At 54.1% G+C, this 19,495-nt stretch overlaps 1 protein-coding gene across 1 annotated transcript; it reads right to left on the reverse strand.

Annotated features, from left to right (window-relative positions):
- Nucleotides 1-3,114: 3,114 nt before the first annotated feature.
- Nucleotides 3,115-15,900, reverse strand: SLC35E4 (solute carrier family 35 member E4). Its single transcript, XM_055252261.2, has 3 exons — nucleotides 15,814-15,900; nucleotides 13,860-15,237; nucleotides 3,115-4,406 (listed from the first exon to the last, which is right to left on the reverse strand). The coding sequence occupies exons 2-3, from the start codon at nucleotides 14,476-14,478 to the stop codon at nucleotides 3,973-3,975; spliced, it is 1,053 nt and encodes a 350-aa protein (XP_055108236.1). The 5' UTR covers nucleotides 14,479-15,237; nucleotides 15,814-15,900; the 3' UTR covers nucleotides 3,115-3,972.
- Nucleotides 15,901-19,495: the final 3,595 nt, after the last annotated feature.

The raw sequence follows: 19,495 nt of genomic DNA on the forward strand, positions 1-19,495 counted from the left end.
CCCTGGAATGCCAATCCAAGGGCCACCAGGGGAGGGTAGAAGGGGCACCAGGCAGCTGGGCCTGAGACAGGTCTTTGTTTTGAAGTCCACAATGGCAGGATGCCCAGCACAGACCCAGCTTCCCAGGCTTCCTCCAAAGCAGGACAAGGGGGCTGGAGGCTTGGCATCCATGCTGCTATGCTCAGGCAGGAGCATGCCTGGGGGACTCTTAATGTGCTCTGGCAGGCTGAGGAGGGGTGGGGCGGATAATATGAGAAGCCTTGAGGAGGAAGTGGAAGCATCTGTGATAAGACTGAGGCCTTCCTAGGCCTTTGTCCATTACAGCTCCAGAAGCTGGTGGGGCATTAGGTTCCACTCTTGCCCCCACTCAGTGCACAGAGGTACAGATGGGGAGGACCTTGTGCAAGGTCACACAGCTCAGATGTACCGAAGCCAGGATTTGAGCACAAGTCGAACTCCAGAGCCCCTGTTCTTTTCTATTTTTATTTATTTTTTGAGATGGAATCTCATTCTGTCACCCAAGCTGTAGTGCAGTGGTACAATCTTGGCTCACAGCAACCTCTGCCTCCTGGGCTCAAGCGATTCTCCTGCCTCAGCCTTCTGAGTATTCTGAGTAGCTGGGATTACAGGTGCCCACCACCATGTCATCTAATTTTTTTTTTTTTTTTTTGAGACGAAGTCTTGCTCTTGTCCCTCAGGCTGGAGTGCAATGGCATGATCTCGGCTCACTGCAACCTCCGCCTCCCGGGTTCAAGTGATTCTCCTGCCTCAGCCTCCCAAGTAGCTGGGATTACAGGCGCCTGCCACCATGCCTGGCTGATTTTTGTATTTTTAGTAGAGACGGGGTTTCACCATGTTGGCCAGGCTGGTCTCGAACTCCTGACCTCAGGTGATCCGCCCATCTTGGCCTCCCAGAGTGCTGGGATTACAGGCATGAGCCACCACATCCCGCCAAACCGAAGCTTTTTGACTCCCAATCCAGTGCTCTCTGTGTCCACTGCTGGGAGGGGTGATAGGGATGGCTTTGGCTGTGGCCTTGGGAGAATCACCTCAAAGTCTAATGGTCCTGAATCTGGTGACAAACTAGTTCCCAGGTCACACACAACCCCAATTACCTGTCCCCACAACCACCAGAGGCAGGCTTTAATCTGACGTGACGCTCACTCATTAGCCAAGCATCCCACAAGGCCTAGAAATGAGGGTGGTACAGGGAGGTCCCTGCTATGGCAGTGGGGGCCCGTTGGATGGGAAAGGGTCCTAAGTCACCGAGGAGGATTTGACCACAGCCATCCATCCCTCCATCCTGCCTGGCAAAGCCTGACAGTGGAGGCTAGAGGTACCCAAGCTGCTCAGGGACTGGGCTGGGCCAGCGGCATCTCTGAGTCATAGAGAGGGTGGGTGACGGGTGACTCAGCCCAGGCCCACTTCCCCTTCTGTAAGGCAGCCTGGGCAGAGGCTGGGGCCAGGAAACCCCATACCAGTCCTCCTAGGCCTTCCCTACCCACTCCCACCCCGCCGTGGGCTGGCCCTTTACTCAGCCCTGCGTAGCACTGGCTGGCACTGTGGCCCCTTACGAATTCTGGTTACTGAATCTGAATGATTCCTCCCTGAATCTCAGTATCCGTAGACCGCAGCCCCAGCCTCGTCTAGCTCCTGGTCCTCACACAAATGGGAGACATTTTGCAGATGGTTTCCAGAAAGGTTGGGTGAATACCCCAAGATAAAAGCAGAGCCAGTTGGTGCCATTACCTCCTTCCTCACTCCTGGCCCTGCCCGGCGCTCCTCGTTCGAACCCTCTCCATAGGGATCATCAGTTCCATTTTGCAGATCTGGAAGCTGAAGCCTAGGGAGGGGAGGCTCCCAGTCAGGTGGGCAGAGCAGGATTAGGTTCCAGGTGTTCTCACTCCAACCTGGGTCCTTATCATCTTTAACAGGTGGTCTCCAGGAGAGGTAGCTGGGTGGGGAGAGTTAAGTGTTACAAGCGCCAAGGAAAGGCTCAGAGGTAAATAACAAAGCTGACGCCGGCTGGCGAGTCAGGGAGCTCTGGGGGTTGGGACTCCTGTCTTAGGTTTCCTACATGGGAGCTCTGCTCCCCTACACCCCTGCAAGCCTCCTGAGCACAGTCCCTTGTCAAGACCCTCATCAGCCCCCTTTTTTTTCCCCAGAGATAGGGTCTTGCTCTGTCACCCAGGCTGGAGTGCAGTGGCATGATCATAGTGCACTGCAGCCTCCAACTCCTGGCCTCAAGCGATTGGATTTTTCTTTTCTTTTTTGAGACGGAGTTTCAGTCTTGTTGGCCAAGCTGGAGTGCAATGGCAAAATCTTGGCTCACTGCAACCTCTGCCTCCTGGGTTCCAGTGATTCTCCTGCCTCAGGTGCATGCTAGCAGGCCCGGCTAATTTTTTTGTATTTTTAGTAGAGACGGGGTTTCAGCATGTTGGCCAGGCTGTTCTCGAACCCCTGACGTCAGGTGATCCGCCCGCCTTGGCCTCCCAAAGTGCTGGGATTACAGGTGTGAGCCACCGCGCCCAGCCTGGATTTCTCTTTTTTAAATAGAGATGCATGTTTGGGTTTTCTCCTCCAGGCAGGGGTTTAAGCTGTGAGAAGGGAGGAGGTTGTTGTAGGAAGCGGGGACTGGACAGAGGGAACAGCATGTGCAAAGGCTTCAGTGAGCAGGCCTGGTATCACGGGGAACTAAAAGAAGTCGGTGAGGCTAGAAGGCAGAGCCCAGGGGAAGGGAGATGAGCTGGGTGATGCAGGTGCCAGGTCCTGAGGGAGCTGGGGTCTGGGGTAGGAAATCCTGACTCTGTCCCAAGAGCAGTGAGGAACATCAGAATGTGCATGTTTTAGTGAGATCCCTCTGGGTGAAGGGGGCTGTGTGTAAGACGGAGTAGAGGGGCCAGGCAGAGCAAGGGGGAGGCCACTGCCACTGTCCAGAAGATGAGCAATGGTGGCCTGGCCAGTGGAGGGATTTGAGGGAATGGCACTGGGTTTGGGGTGGGTGGCCAGACAGACTGCGATGGGTAAGGGTAAGGGAGGATGTCCTAGTTTCTGTGTGGGAAGCCTACCACTCTTCCTATATCCCCTCTGTACCCCCAACAAATGACACAGACATACAAGCAAAAATAGTGTATTTGAGGATGGATGACCCAAAATTGGAGGGCCCAGGGGTGAGGCCACAGCAGCTGCCTGGAGTTGGCATAGACTACCCCAACTCCCTAGGGGAGCCCAGCAGCATAGAAGCCCCCCTGCTGGGCCTCCTAGCTGCCTCCCCGCCAGGAGGAAGGATTGTGTAACCGCCAAGAATCATCATCATCATCGTCATCATAACAAGTTGAGGTCTTCGAAGTTTGCCCAGCAGTTTTTGGCATCGTAATTGATATTAATCATAATAATGACTCTGACAAGCACAGGGACTGTGCCAGGCTTGGACCCACCATCCAGTGATGAGCAGAGTCTGTGGCAGGGGTGAGGCAGGCAGGGATGGAAGGCAGGTCTCCCTGGAGTCCCCATTCCAATCTCCAAGGCAGCCCTTCCAGAGGGCTCCCCTCCCTGCCATGGCCCCCAGTAGAGGTCACTGCCTGTTCTTCACTTTTTTTTTTTTGAGACAGGGTCTCGCTCTGTCTCCCAGGCTGGAGTGCAGTGGCGTGCAATCTTGGCTCACTGCAGCCTCGATCTCCAGGGCTCAAGTGATCCTCCCACCTCAGCCTCCCATGTAGCTGGGACTACAGGCATACGCCACCATGCCCAGCTAATTTTTCTACTTTTAGTAGAGATGAGGTTTTGCCATGTTAGCCAGGCTGGTCTCAAACTCCTGGCCTCAGGTGATCCACCCACCTCGGACTCTGGAAGTGCTGGGATTATAGGCGTGAGCCACCATGCCCAGCCCTGTTCTCCATTCTTTCTGTGGCCACGGCTGAGGCTGGATTCAGGCCAGGGCCATCCCAGGTGGCTCCTGAGATCCCCCAGGTCTCAAAGACCCTTGCTGGGCTGGTCCCTCCGCCACAGACCCCGACGGGCAGCCCAGCAGGCCACGAACTCGCAGTTGTGGTAAAGGAACATTCCTGAAAGAGTGAGTGCGATGCCCACGTAGCTGAGGGCACTGAGGCGGCTGCCAAACAACAGCCGGGACAGGACGAGGTTGCCCACCACGGTGAGGTTGCCCAGGACATGGACGGTGAGGGCAGAGGTGAGGGCCAGCAGGGAGAAGCTGGCCAGGTTATAGAGAACAGACAGGAGGCAGCTGAGCAGGATGCAGGCCCAGAGGCGAGAGTCGCCAGCAGCGGGCGGTGGGGCGACGCCAGCCTCCAGCACCAGGGCTGCACCCGCCAGCAGGCAGAAGCTGGGCAGCGAGGTGGCGTAGAGCAGGGTCACCGCGTCCAGCCTCTCCTCCTGCAGCAGGGCACCTGCAACAGGACAACCGCCATGAGCACCCAGAAGGACACAACCCCCTCCAGCCACCCCAGTATGACCCCTATGGCCGATCCTCCAAGAAGCCTACCGGGACCCCTTGGGCAGGGCTAGTGGCTCCTGATCTGAAACATGACAGTCATGAGTTGGAGTCAGACCACCTGGGTTTGTGACCTGTGTCCACCCCTGAGTAGCTGTGACCTGGGCTCATGAGAGGCACTTAACCTCTGTAAGCCTGAGTTTCCTCACCCGGAGAGTTGGGTAATAATAAAACCTAATCACGGGTTGTTGTAAACATTTTAAAAGACATAAAGCCCTTAAATGGGAAATGCTCAGTAAACATAAAAAACTAAAATAAGTAAGTCTGTTATCAGCCACTTCAAACTGCCTCCCACGAGCTGAAACAGTGATCTGCTTGGGATATCTAAATGATCAATAAGCATGAAGAGTAAGTGACTCAAAAAACATTACAAAGGCTGGGTGTGGTGGCTCATGCCTGTAATCCCAGCACTTTGGGAGGGCGGATCGCTTGAGCCCAGGAGTTTGAGACCCGCCCAGGGAATGTGATAAAACCCTGTCTCTACACAATACAAATATTAGCTGGGAGTGGTGGCACGTGCCTGTAGTCCCAGCTACTCAGGAGGCTGAGGCAGGAGGATCTTGAGCTCAGGAGGTGGAGGTTGCAGTGAGCCAAGATTGCACCACTGCACTCCAGCCTGGGCAACAGAGCGAGACCCTGTCTTAAAAAAAAAAAAAAAAAAAAATCGGTCAGGTGCGGCGGCTTATGCCTGTAACCCCAATACTTTGAGAGGCTGAGGTAGGAGGATTACTTGAGCCCAGAGGAAGGCTACAGTGAGCTATGACGATGCTACTGCACTCCACCTCAATGACCAGAGCAAGACCCTGTCTCTAAAAAATAAAAATAAATCTTCAAGGGCTGCTCTGGCCCTGAAGGTCCTAGGTTCTTTTTTTTTTTTTTTTTTTTCTTTTTGGAGACAGAGTCTTGCTTTGTTGCCCAGGCTGGAGTGCAGTGGAATGATCTCGGCTTGCTGCAACTTCTGCCTCCCAGGTTCAAGTGATTCTCCTGCCTCAGCCTCCTAAGTAGCTGGGATCACAGGCACGCACCACCACACCTGGCTAATTTTTGTATTTTTAGTAGAGATGGGGTTTTGCCATGTTGGCCAGGCTGGTCTCGAACTCCTGACCTCAGGTGATCCTCCCACCTCGGCCTCCCAAAGTGCTGGGATTACAGGCGTGAGCTAGTGCACCCAGCCCAAGGTTCTTCACCCAGCTTCGAAGACTCTGCATCAACTGGCCCCAACCACCTTTCCCGCCTCAGCCCTTATTACTCCCACACTGCAGTTCCAGCCACCATGAAAGGGCAGGCCAGCAGAGGGTCCCAACTCTGCCACTTACTAGCTACATGGGGGCCTTTGCATTAAAAAAGAAGAGTTTATAAAAGAAAATAATAAATTGGGTCAAAAGGGTGACCCATTCATTGCCTCATTCACTTATGACCACTGGAGTGACAAGGGAACAAAAGGTCATTGTGGGATCTTGGCTCTCACTCACTGTTTATAACTGATAATCAGCATTTTTTTTTTCCTGCTAATACTGTGGCTTGTCAAGATGAATCCAGGACTAAGACGAAACCTTTTCACTTTGTAAGGGAAGAGAGGATCTTGCTGCTTTGCCTATGTGTGACTGTGTATCTGTGTGTACCTGTGTGTACATGTGCCACCACCAGCCAATTCACAAAGGGGTGCCCAGGCAAAATGACATTATTATTATTATTATTTGAGACAGGGTCTGGATCTGTTGCCCAGGCTGGAGTGTAGTGGCACGACGTCAGCTTACTGCAGCCTCTGCCTTCCGAGCTCAAGCGATCCTCCCGCCTCAGCCTCCGAAGTAGCTGGGGCTACAGGCATGCACCATCACCCCTGAAAATTTTTGTATTTTTTGTAGAGATGGGGTTTCATCATCTGGTTCACCCAGGCTGGTCTCAAACTCCTAGACTCAAGCAATCTGCTCAGGTTGGCTTCCCAAAGTGCTGAGATTACAGGTGTGAGCCATTGCGCCTGGCTGAAATGACATTATTTGCATGAGGGCAATGATGGCATGGGGCCTTCGCCAAGTTAGTGGAGAGAGATGAGTAGTCGACACAGGTCCCCTCCCAGGCCTCTGTGAGCCTCTATGCATTTTCTGACACACACTTTCCAAAAAGCCACAGAGATGCTTACTCATAGGCTATGCTTAGAATAGGAAATTTTATTTCTCTCTCAATTTCATTCCGATGTTTTAGCTTTGTTCTCTAGGCGACAAACAGTCCCTCTGGCTCAAGCGTTTCTAGAAATGAACAGATAATCAGAATGCCTCCTGCTCGCAGGCTCGAAAGTTAACACTGTTATGAGCTACCTGTGGCTTGCATGTTAAAGGTCCCATCACAGGAAGGCGGTTGGGTTTTCAGGTGAACTTCACCTTTGGTAAATTTCACCCTCTGCAAGGCAGCCAGGCAGGAAGGTCCTAACCTTCCCACCCATCTCCTCACACCCATTGTACATCCCACCCAATCCTCCACCTCCCCTCCCTGCAGCCCAGGGAAAGGGCAGCAATTAGCTGTCAGAGGCAACGACTGGCTTCTACCTGGGGACCCCAAAATATCAGCCTGTTTGTCCTGCCTCATTGCCACCTCTCCTTCTATTGGAACATGCCCAAGTTTCTGTCACATGCAGACAACAGCTGACCCTTCTCTAAACCTTGTCTGCTTGCTATTGGCTTGTCCCTTTTGCTTTTTCACGGGCTGTGTGATACTGTCTCCCTCTCTCCACGCCTCGGTCTCCTTGTGAGTAGTGTGGCTCGGGTAGCAACAGCCCCCTCACACGTGAGGTGCTGAACACAGGGCCTGATGCCCTGTGTGATGCCCTTGATGCCAGCTCACCCCGGCAGCTGGCATGATCCCCACACCCTGCTCCTGCTGGCTGACACCCTGTGCCCTGGCATGGCCTGTTTCCCATTCCCAGATCACCCTTTCCTCCTCCTTCAGTATGAAGAACTGGGCATGGTGTGGGCACCTAGGGAGGCCCCAACGAATGTTTGCTCTCATGGTTACATTATTGTCATCATCATTGGAAGTCTCTTCCCCTAGACAGCCTTCTCAGGGCTCCCCAGGAAGAAGCAACTGCTCCCTAACACCTGTGACCACTTTGACTCTAGAACTTCTTTTTGGCCATCCTGATCTCTATATCTGAGTGCATCTCCCCCATCAGCCTAAGAGCTCAGAGGGGTTGAGTCTGCCTGCTCTGTGATGCAGTGGGGAGGTCCAGCTGAGAGCAAGCTCAGCAGGCTGGCGCCCCACTTCCCACCCTTTCTGTGGGTAGGAGGATGGCATAACCCCTCTCCTTGTGCAGGCCCCCAGGCCTACAACTGGCCCAAGAAGGAGGGAAGTCGCTGGCCCTGCCAACAGCTGCCTGGGCTCTCCTCTTTCTGGATACTTTTTTTTTTTTTCTTGAGACGGAGTCTCGCTCTGTCGCCCAGGCTGGAGTGCAGTGGCGCTATCTGGGCTCACTGCAAGCTCTGCCTCCTGGGTTCACGCCATTCTCCTGCCTCAGCCTCCCGAGTAGCTGGGACTACAGGTGCCCGCCACCACACCTGGCTAATTTTTTGTATTTTTTAGTAGAGACGGGGTTTCACCATGTTAGCCAGGATGGTCTTGATCTCCTGACCTCATGATCCGCCTGCCTTGGCCTCCCAAAGTGCTGGGATTACAGGCGTGAGCCACCACGCCTGGCCTTTTTTTTTTTTTTGAGATGTCGCCCAGGCTAGAGTGTAATGGTGTGATATCTTGGCTCACTGCAACCTCTGCCTCCCCGGTTCAAGAGATTCTCCTACCTCAGCCTCCCGAGTAGCTGGGATTACAGGCATGCACCAACATGCCCAGCTAATTTTTTTGTATTTTTAGTAGAGAAGGGGATTCACCATGCTGGCCAGGCTGGTCTCGAACTCCTGACCTCAAGTGATCTGCCCGCCTTGGCTTCCCAAAGCGCTGGATTACAGGCGTGAGCCACTGTGCCCAGACTTCTTTCTGGATACTTGCCCTCTGCTCCCACAAACTCTGCTCTCAGGAATGGAGCTGGCATCAGCCACGTACACCCGAGTCTGAATCTGGCCCTGGTGCCTCTCCTGGCGCCTCTTGCAGTAGAAACCTCCTTTTGTTCAAAACCTATCTCAGGCCGGGTGTGGTGGCTCATGCCCATAATCCCAGCACTTTAGGCCGAGGTGGGTAAATCACTTGAGTCTAGGAGTTGGAGACCAGCCTGGGCAACATGATGAAACCCCATTTCTACAAAAAATACAAAAATTAGCCAGGCATGGAGGTGCGCCTATAGTCCTAGCTACTCGGGAGGCTGAGGTGGGAGGATTGCCCGAGCCTGGGAAATTGAGGCTGCAGTGAGCCACTGCACTCCAGCCTGGATGACAGAGCAAGACCCTCTCATAAACAAACAAGAAAAAAAACCTATCTCACACCCTGGCTCGAGTCTGTTCCTCCCCATCTCTGCAGGGCTCCTATCTCTGTTAGTGGGGCCTCTAGCCCCCTAAACTCCCTCCTGAATCAGGCAGCCCAACCAGTCTATGAGATCGGCTCGCCTGTCAGAGCCATCAATAAATCTATCGGCATGTTGGCTCACACCTGTAATTCCAGCACTTTGGGAGGCCCGGAAGAAGATCACTTGAGGCCAGGGGTTCGAGACCAGCCTGGATAATATAGTGAGCCCCTGTTTCCACAAAGAAAAAAAATTAAAAAATTAGCCAGGATGGTGGCATGAGCCTGTAGTCCCAGCTACTCAGGAGGCTGAGGCACAAGAATTGCTTGAACCCAGGAAGCAGAGGCTGCAGTGAGCCGAGATTGCGCTGCTGCATTCCAGCCTGGGTGACGGAGAAACATTGTCTAAAAAAAAAAAATATTAAAATAAAATTTAAAAATTATAATTTACAAAGTATGTAGCCTCTGCCAGGCCCCGGGGCTAGGTTCCAGGAACACAGAGTTGCCCCAAATCTGTCTGGCAGGCAGCAGACAGGTAACCAGGTGGTGATCATACATGGCATTTGGAACCATGACAGGGGGAGCAGAGGGTGCTGCAGGAGCCCAGAGCAAGGACCCAACCTCCCCAGGGGTCAGGGAGTTAAGACTGGGGAGGTAGGGAAGGAGGGAGCTGACAGGAGTCAAGATGCAGCCCGATGCCAGGCACATGCCACTCCATGCCCAAGTGCCTGAGGCCTGGCTGGCCATAGCCTCTCCTGCAGGCTGGGGCTGCCTGGGTCCCAGTGTGAGAAGCACTGACTGTTTCTCAGCAGGGGCAGCATGCGCCTTGAGGTTAGGACCTTCACAGCCCTGTGGCCTGCACCGGGGTGCCCACAGGTCAGGTTTCCCAGTGCAGACTCACGCCCAGAGCTCATGCCTGTGCTCAACCTCCAGCTCTCATGTAACCTGAGGGCAAAAAATAGAGCTGGGTTTTGGCCCTGCCTTGGGGCCAGGGAGGATAGAGACAGGGCCTCTGTGTCCCAGCTCTGAATATGACAGGGCAGGGCTGAACTCTGACTTCAATCTTCCCTGGCTGTGGGCTGTCATCAACCCCAGCCCAGCACTCTTGGTGTGCCCACTTCCTTCTCTCAGGCCTGGGTCACAGGATCTCAGGGCGAAGGGAGAGCAAGAGGCCCCTTGGACTCCATCAACTCCAACTCTCCTCCACTGACAGATGAGGAAACTGAGGCCCAGATAAAATCCTGATCTGCCCAAGGTTGCCTAGCAAATATGAGCAAAGGTATGGCTGGAACCAGGGTGCCAAAGGTATGGGCACTGTGGCCTCCCCTATGTCTCCTTGGGTTGAGGCAGAGACAGGGTAGAAGCTGCAACTCAGATGCCCCTCAGTAGGAAAGGTGGAAGCCAGCCTTCACCCTCAGGCAGAATGATCTAGTGGGTCTGGGCCTGGAGTCTCGGCCCTAAACTGCCCAGAGCCCTGCTGCCCTCTTTCATCAGAGCCAGCATCTGGAGTCACATAGACCATGCTTCACGTCATTAGGGACCCTGTGACCTCTGTGCAAATCATGAACTTCTTTCTTTCTTTCTTCTTTTTTTTTTTTTTTGAGACGAAGTCTAGCTCTGTCCCTAGGCTGGAGTGCAGTGGTGTGATCTCGGCTCACTGCACCCTCTGCCTCCTGGGTTCAAGTGATTCTCCTGCCTCAGCTTCCCGAGTAGAGGGGATTACAGGCACGCGCTGCCACGCCCAGCTAATTTTTGTATTTTTAGTAGAGACAGGGTTTCACCACTTTGGCCAGGATGGTCTTGATCTCCTGACTTCGTGATCCTCCCACCTCTGTTTCAGGAAGTCAGGGACCCCGAACGGAGGGACTGGCTGAAGCCATGGCAGAAGAACGTGGATTGTGAAGATTTCATGGACATTTATTAGTTCCCCAAATTAATGCTTTTATAATTTCTTACGCCTGTCTTTACTGCAATCTCAGAACACAAATTGTGAAGATTTCAGGGACACTTATCACTTCCCCAATCAATACCCTTGTGATCTCCTATGCCTGTCTTTACTTTAATCTCTTAATCCCATCATCTTCGTAAGCTGAGGAGGATGTATGTCCGCTCAGGACCCTGTGATGATTGCATTAACTGCACAAATTGTAGAGCATGTGTGTTTGAACAATATGAAATCTGGGCACCTTGAAAAAAGAACAAGATAACAGCAATGTTCAGGGAACAAGAGAGATAACCTTAAACTCTGACCGCCGGTGAGCCAGGCGGAACAGAGCCATATTTCTTTTCTTTCAAAAGCAAATGGGAGAAATATCGCTGAATTCTTTTTCTCAGCAAGGAAAATCCCTAAGAGAATGCATCCTGGCGGGTAGGCCTCTAAAATGGCCGTTTCAGGAGGCGGCCATCTTTTATGGTCGAAGCTATAGGGATGAAATAAGCCCCAGTCTCCCATAGCGTGGGACGAGGAAATTCCCACCTAATAAATTTTGGTCAGACTGGTTGTCTGCTCCCAAACCCTGTCTCCTGATAAGATGTTATCAATGACAACGCACACCCGAAACTTCATTAGCAATTTTAATTTCGCCCTGGTCCTGTGGTCCTGTGATCTCACCCTGCCTCCATTTGCCTTGTGATATTCTATTACCTTGTGAAGCACGTGATCTCTGTGACCCACACCCTATTTGTACACTCCCTCCCCTTTTGAAAATCACTAATAAAAACTTGCTCCTTTTACGGTTTAGGGGGCATCACAGAACCTGCCGCGACATGTGATATCTCCCCCGGACACACAGCTTTAAAATTTCTCTCTTTTGTACTCTGTCCCTTTATTTCTCAGACAGGCCGACACTTAGGTAATATAGAAAAAAATCTACGTGAAATATTGGGGGTGAATTTCACCCGATATCTGGCTGAATTTCCCCCGATACACCTCGGCCTCCCAAAGTGCTGGGATTACAGGTGTGAGCCACCACGCTGGGCCGAACTTCTTTCTTTTTTTTGAGACAGGGTCTCATTCTGTCGCCTAGGCTGGAGTGCAGTGGCGTGACCTCAGCTCACTGCAACCTCCTTCTCCCGGGTTCAAGCAATTCTTATGCCTCAGCCTCCCCAGTAGCTGGGATTACAGGTGCACACTACCAGGCCTGGCTAATTTTTTTTTTTTTTTTTGAGACGGAGTTTCGCTCTTGTTACCCAGGCTGGAGTGCAATAGCGTGATCTCAGCTCACTGCAACCTTCGCCTCCCGGGTTCAAGCGATTCTCTCTCCTCAGCCTTCTGAGTAGCTGGGATTACAGGCACCCACCATCACGCTCAGCTAATTTTTGTATTTTCAGTAGAGACAGGGTTTCCCCATGTTAGCCAGGCTGGTCTCGAACTCCTGACCTCAGGTGATCCACCTGCCTCGGCCTCCCAAAGTGCTGGGATTACAGCTGTGAGCCACCACGCCTGGCCCATTTTTTTTTTTTTTTTTTTTTTGAGGTGGAGTCTCACTCTGTCACCTAGGCTGGAGTGCAGTGGGGCAATCTCAGCTCACTGCAACCTCTGCGGCCCGGGTTCAAGCTATTCTCCTGCCTCAGCCTCCCAAGTAGCTGGATTACAGATGCCTGCCATGGCGCCCAGTTAATTTTTTTGTATTTTTAGTAGAGATGAGGTTTCACCATCTTGGTTAGTCTGTTCTTGAACTCCTGACCTCGTGATCCACCCGCCTCAGCCTCCCAAAGTGCTGGAATTACAGGCATGAGGCACCACGCCTGGCCCCAATTTTTGTATTTTTAATAGATACAGCATTTCACCATGTTGGCCAGGGTGGTCTCGAACTCCTGGCCTCAAGAGTCCTCCCGCCTGAGCCTCCCAAAGTGCTGGGATTACAAGCATGAGACGCTGTGCCCGGCCTGTCAAATCATGAACTTCTCTGGGTCTTAGTCCCATCATCTGTAAAATGGGGATAAAGTTGGTGGTTGCCATGACAACTCAAGGTCAACACTCAGCACCAAGCCTGTCACACTGTAGCTCCCAGTAAACATCAGCCCTCCCCAGACTTAGGCCTGACCCCTGACATTCCAAATCCCAGCTCAAGGCTTTACCCTCCTTTTCTCTCCCTGGCCCATGCTTTCTGGCTTTCCTCTGGGCCCAAAGCCTTAGGCCACATCTCTTGGAAGCATGGAGTCTGACTATCTGGGTTCAGATTTTGCCTCTGCTGCTCACTGGCCACGCGGCCCAGGGCAAGCCTCTTCATCTATCAAATGGGAACAATACAGTGAGATAAAGGGCTAGTCAAAGCGTAGATCACTGGCTATCACTAAATACTGGTTTGTAATTCCAGAACTTCAGGAAGCTGAGGTGGGAAGATCGCTGAGGCCAGGAGTTCAAGACCCACCTGGGCAACATAGCAAGACCCTGTGTCTATACAAAAAAAAAAAATTAGCTGGCCAGGTGCGGTGGCTCACACCTGAAATCCTAGCACCTTGGGAGGTCAGGGGTTCAAGACCAGCCTGGCCAACATGGTAAAATGCCATCTCTACTAAAAATACAAAAATTAGCTTAACGTGGTGGTGCACACCTGTAGTCCCACTTACTTGGGAGGCTGAGGCAGAAGAATTGCTTGAACCCAGGATGCAGAGTCTGTAGTGAGCTATCTCACCACTGCACTCCAGCCTGGGTGACAGAGCCAGACCCTGTCTAAATAAGTAAATAAACAAATAAACAGGAGTTGGGCCTCCAGAGCCTGAGTTTGGGGCCTGGAACTCACTGAACTGTTGGCCCTCTCTGAGCCTCAGTTCTGCTTCCTCCACAGCCATGAACCTCAGTTTCCTCATCTGTAAAATGGGACAACAACCATACCCCTCACACGGCCATCCCGGCCATGCACCCACCCAGACCCCCACCTTCTCAGCTGGCCACCTAGGCACTTACTTTGCTGAACCGACTTGAGTCCGCGGAGGCAGGTGGCTGCGAGCAGGAAGCCACAGCCGGTGGGGGGTGTCCGGAACTCTCCAGCCAGGCTGCAGGCGGCCCCCAGGCAGAGCGGGCCCATGGCGGCCAACTGCAGCGGGTGGTGGCGGCGGCCCAGCAGCAGTGCCGACAGGGCCAGGGTGAACAGAGGCGTGGTGGTAGTGACCAGTTGTGCCAGGTCCAGGGGCACAGCCCTTAGGCCCACGTTGCCACAGGCCATGGAAGTGCCGAAGGTGAGACTGAGCAGTAGGACTCGGCAGCGAGTGCCGCCTGGCATGGGGCGCCGTGCCCCCCGGTGGCATGCCAGAGCTGCCACCAGCATGTGCAGGGCCGACAGCAGTAGGGGCCGCCCAAAGCCGTGCACTGTGAAGATCCATTTGTTGAGGCTTGACATGCTGGCTCCTGCCAGCAGCCACACTAGTGCTGCCATGGCCACCCGGGCCCGGCCAGGCTGCCGGAGGGCCTGAGGGCTGCCAGGGGGCCACTCGGGGGGCCCAGCCGCCCGAGCACCACCAGCTGCTGCTGCTACTTCGGCTGAGGTCATCCTGCCATCATGGTGCTCCGGCGGGCAGCGGCACATCCGCACCAGTGGGTCTAGGGCAGGAGGCGGGCTCCCCAGTGACCACCTCTGGGCCACCAGAGAGTTCCGCTTGGGGCCAGGCTAGATCCTGGTTCCTCCGACCCCGTGTGCCGTTTCAGACAGGTGAGAACACTGCTTACTTGTGACAGGCCTGTGCCAGCGATGTCTAGGAGCTAAGCTGTGTTTCCAGCTAAGACGGCAGAGCCAAGGTCGCGGCTGCTAGGATGCCAGGGTCTCCGATGCTCAAGCGTGGGCTCCAGGCACCTCTGCCCCGTGCCAGGTGGTCTTCACTCTCCTCCTCGCCTAGTGCCCACGTTATGCTTTTAGATGAAATCCTCGTTCCTTTTTTCTCTTCAGTCCCCAGGTCATTAGGGTGCGCGCAGATCCAGACCCTGGGAACTCCTGCGTGCTCTGGCCGAGACCAGGCCTGGCAGGGGGGCGATCCGGGCTCCGCGCCTTGTGGTGCCCGGCCCGGGGAATCGCGGGCTTGCTGCCTCCCACAGTGCCCGGGCAGTGAGCTGACACCACGGCCCGTGCTCCGGCCGGTGCCTGGCGGCGAGCTAGGCGCGGTTCCAGCAGGGCCTGAGCTCCAACTCCTGCTATCTGAGGCTTTGGCTGCGGCTCTGGCTGCGGCTGTGACTCCGGCTGCGGCTCCTGCTGCGACTCACGCCCGGCTCCAGCTCAGGCCCGGCAAGGCGGGCGCGGCGGTGCGCTCTTGGCTCCGCCTCCGCCTCTGCCTCCGCCGCCGCCGCCCGCTCCCTACACGGAAAATTGGGCTGAGCACCCCCGCCAGGCCCCGCCCCAGGCCAGGCCCCGCCCCCAGACCCGGGAGGGAGGTCTCGCCCAGCCCCAACGCCTCCCGCTCACAGCCCCTCCCCCATCGGCCTGGCATTCCCCCATCAGCCCTCCTCCGCCCGGGGCCTGCGCATCTGCCCAGTAGAGCCCTCCCCGCGAGCTGGCGTGGTCAGCCTCTCTTCGCCGCCAGGGAGGACCAGGTCTCTCCCCACCCAGCGCCAAGGCGAGCTCCCCATGGAGATCAACGCGCATTGCTGGAGACACTGGGGTATCCCGCACAGCCGCCCAGGCTATCTTCAAGAAGCAGGGTAGTGACGAGGGGCCCACAGCCCCCATCCTAGGACCAGTCTTACGCCCACCTGATCTCTGGCCACAATTATCTTGTGGGACCTCAGCATCCAGCAGAGCTGGATTACGGGGTCCCTTAAGGCACCTCCATCGCCCCCCCGTAGCCCCAGCATCCTCGCCCGCCTCCCAGTCCAGGGCGGCGCCCCCGGGGACCCTCAGAAGGAAGCTGAATCACTAGGCAGGGCTACCCACAGCTGCGGAAGCAGGTACCGCCGGCCGGCATCCTTCCCGGGTCAGCAGCCTCTGTCCCGTCTCCTGAGCACTCGGAGCTGATTCATAGCAGAACTTCCTGGGGTCCACCCTGTGCCTCAGCCCTGGCAAGACAGAGCCCTGGGCTGGGAGGCAGAGCGTTGCCACTGAGCCCTTGTTCCTGTCTGGGTCTCGGTTTTCCCACCAGAACGACAGCCGCTCTCTGAGCTCAGGATTGGGTAAAAGGCGCGCCCCAGGGCAGAAGAGGTCCATCCAGATTCCAGGCCAGGCCAGGCCCTGGCCCCTCTGAGCTCTGAAGTCCAGGAGCACGAGGACCAAGACCCAGCCATGTGCCCAGTATCAGATGTGAGCCTCTTTCCTGTTGTCGGTCTTCCTACTAGGCTCCTGCCCAAGAAGACCCGGCTTACCCCTTGCCTGTTGTCTAACCAGCAAATCTTTGATGACAGTAACCTGTCTTGAGACACAAGATCTCAAAGGGAGACCGCTGAGCCCAGCCCGCTGCGCCCTCTGGTGGCCAGGCGCGGAATATAGCCCTCAATCCCCATCCCAACCACGGGACGCGGGTTTAAAATCCTCAGCCTCAAAGGAGGCCTACTGAAGCAGAGGCTGTCTGTCACGGGTGGGCCTGGGAAGTTACATGGTTACATTTGCCTCTGTAAGTCCGACGCCTGCTGGAGCCTGCAGATCTCTGCTAAATAGCCTAAGCTACAGGGCAGGGGGTGCAGATAGGGAAATTGCCAGGCCAAGGACCAAAAAATGGTGGCATTTAGGGTTTCTCCAGAAAGGGTTGTGGAAAGGAAACTAAGCCAGCCAAAGCGGGCGGCCCCTCTCCCACACCCCCTTGCCATTTCCTGAGGATGAGAAATCTGGGACCCCTAAGGGTTATAATTATCTTTGAGATTTTGTCATGTTTTTTTGTTTGTTTTCCAAGACCGAGTTTCGCTCTTGTTGCCCAGGCTAGAGTGCAATGGCACGATCTCAGCTCACTGCAACCTCCGCCTCCCAGGTTCAGGTGATTCTCCTACCTCAGCCTCCCGAGTAGCTGGGATTACAGGCGTGCACCACCAAACCCGGCTAATTTTTGTATTTTTAGTAGAGACAGGGTTTCACCATGTTAGTCAGGCTGGTCTCAAACTCCTGACCTCAGGTGATCCACCCACCCTGGCCTCCCAAAGTGCTGGGACTACAGGTGTAAACCACCATGCCCAGCCTGGATTTCGTCAGTTTTCTAGTAAGTTTCCTTTAGTAAAAAACAATAGGCTGGGTGCAGTGGCTCATACCTGTAATCCCAGCACATTGGGAGGCTGAGGCATGAGGATCACTTGAGCTCAGGAGTTGGAGACCAGCTTGGGCAACAAGGCAAAGCCTCGTGTCTACAGAAAATACAAAAATGAGCCGGGAGGCTGGCCGAAGAGGCTCACACCTGTAATGCCAGCACTTTGGGAGGCTGAGGCTGGCGGATCACTTAAGGTCAGGAGTTGGAGACAGCCTGGCCAACATGGTGAAACCCTGTCTCTACTAAAAATACAAAAATTAGCTGGGTGTGGCGGTGGGCACCTGTAGTCCCAGCTACTCAGGTGGCTGAGGCAGGGGAATCACTTGAACCCAGGAGGCAGAGGTTGCAGTGAGCCAAAATTGCACCACTGCACTCCAGCCTGGACGAAATCGCACCACTGCACTCCAGCCTAGACGAAAGAGCAAGACTCTATCTCAAAAACAAACAAACAAACAAACATGAGCTTGGCATGGTGGTGTCTGCCTGTAGTCCCAGCTATTCAAGGGATTGGGAGGGATGATCCCTTGAGCCCAGGAGATGGAGGCTCAGCAGTGAGCTGAGATTGCACCACTGCACTCCAGCCTGGGTGACAAAGACCTTGTCTCAAAAAAAAAAATTTTTTTTTTAAGACAGAGTCTCGCTCTGTCGCCCAGTCTGGAGTGCAGTGGCACAATCGCGGCTCACTACAAGCTCTGCCTCCTGGGTTCATGCTATTCTCCTGCCTCAGCCTCCTGAGTAGCTGGGACTACAGGCGCACGCCACCATGCCCGGCTAATTTTTTGTATTTTTAGAAGAAACAGGGTTTCACAGTGTTAGCCAGGATGGTCTCGATCTCCTGACCTTGTGATCTGCCCGCCTTGGCCTCCCAAAGTGCTGGCATTACAGGCATGAGCCACTGCACCCGACTAAAAATTTTTTTTAATTTAATTAAAAAATAGTAAGAAAGAAAAAACCAACAACAGTAATAATTTTTTTTTTTTTTTTTGAGATGGAGTTTCGCTCTTGTCACCCAGGCTGGAGTGCAGTGGCACAATCTCAGCTCATTGCAACCTCTGCACCCCCCCACCCTAGGTTCAAGTGATTCTCCTGCCTCAGCCTCCCAAGTACCTGGGATCATAGGCGTGTGCCATCACGCCTGGCTAATTTTTGTATTTTTACTAGAGACGGGGTTTCACCATGTTGGCCAGGCTGGTCTCGAACTCCTGACCTCAGGTGATCCATCCACCTCGGCCTCCCAAAGTGCTGGGATTACAGGCATGAGCCACCTCACTTGGCAACAATAATAATTTATATATATACATATATATATATATATTTTTTTTTTTTTTTTTTTGAAGATAGAGTCTCACTCTGTCACCCAAGCTGAAATGCAGTGGCACAATCTTGGCTCACTGCAACCTCCAACTCCCAGATTCAGTCAATTCTTCTGTCTCAGCTTCCCAAGTAGCTGGAACTACAGGTGCCCACCACAATTTACAGCTAATTTTTGTATTTTTAGTAGAGATGGGGTTTTGCCATGTTGGCCCGGCTAGTCTCAAACTCCTGACCTCAAGTGATCCCCTGCCTCAGCCTCCCAAAGTGCTCAGATTACAGGCATGAACCGCCGCACCTGGCCAACAATAATAATTTTATGAAACAAAAACACCTTGTACCTTCTCAGAGCTGAGCTAATGGGGAGTGGTTGGTGGTGAAAATCTGTCTCCAAGGCCACCATGAAGCAGCTCCCACCTGCCCTGCCTGGTGACGGGTGGCTCTGAGGACTATGGATTAAGCAAGTAAGGCCTGGGCAGGCCTTGGTGGAATGGAGAGGACGGCACACCTTGGGGTGAAGGGAGTCTGATGGCAGAGCCCAAAGCAGGTGACCCAGCAGCACCATCCTCCATGGGAGCCCAGAAGGGCCAGGGCACATGGGAGGAGCCTGTGGCTTCCTCAGGCCCAGTCTCAGGGGGCAGGGAGGTGGCATGGTACAATGACAAGTGTCAGCACTGGGGTCCAAGGTGGGGGAATCTCAGCTCTGCCACCCCCAGACACCACCTGTGGCTTCATCCCATCCACTCCTTACTGTTCCTCCTGGAGGCAGGCGCTGTATTATCCCAGTTGCAGATGAGAGGACTTGGTGAGCTGCAGAAAGCAAGGAGCCAGGGACACGCAGTTTGAGTGGTGGCAGGAGGTTTGGACCTGGTCTCCGTGTGGCTCTAGGGCCTCAGCATTTTTTTTTTCTTTTTAAGATGGAGTCTCACTCTGTCACCCAGGCTGGAGTGCAGTGGCACAATCTCGGCTCACTGCAATCTCTGCCGCCTGGGTTCAAGCAATTCTGCCTCAGCCTCCTGAGTATCTGGGATTACAGGGGCCTGCCACCACGCCCAGCTAATTTTTGTAGTTTAGTAG

This window comes from Symphalangus syndactylus, chromosome 18 (genome assembly GCF_028878055.3).
Source record: "Symphalangus syndactylus isolate Jambi chromosome 18, NHGRI_mSymSyn1-v2.1_pri, whole genome shotgun sequence".
Classification (NCBI taxonomy): Eukaryota; Metazoa; Chordata; class Mammalia; order Primates; family Hylobatidae; genus Symphalangus; species Symphalangus syndactylus.

Coding starts and splice junctions, on each gene's coding strand:
- SLC35E4 (XM_055252261.2), bottom strand. CDS start 14,478: ATGTGCCGCTGCCCGCCGGAGCACCATGATGGCAGGATGACCTCAGCC. Junction 4,407..13,859: donor ACTCAAGTCGGTTCAGCAAA/GTAAGTGCCTAG, acceptor GTCCTGTTGCAG/GTGCCCTGCTGCAGGAGGAG.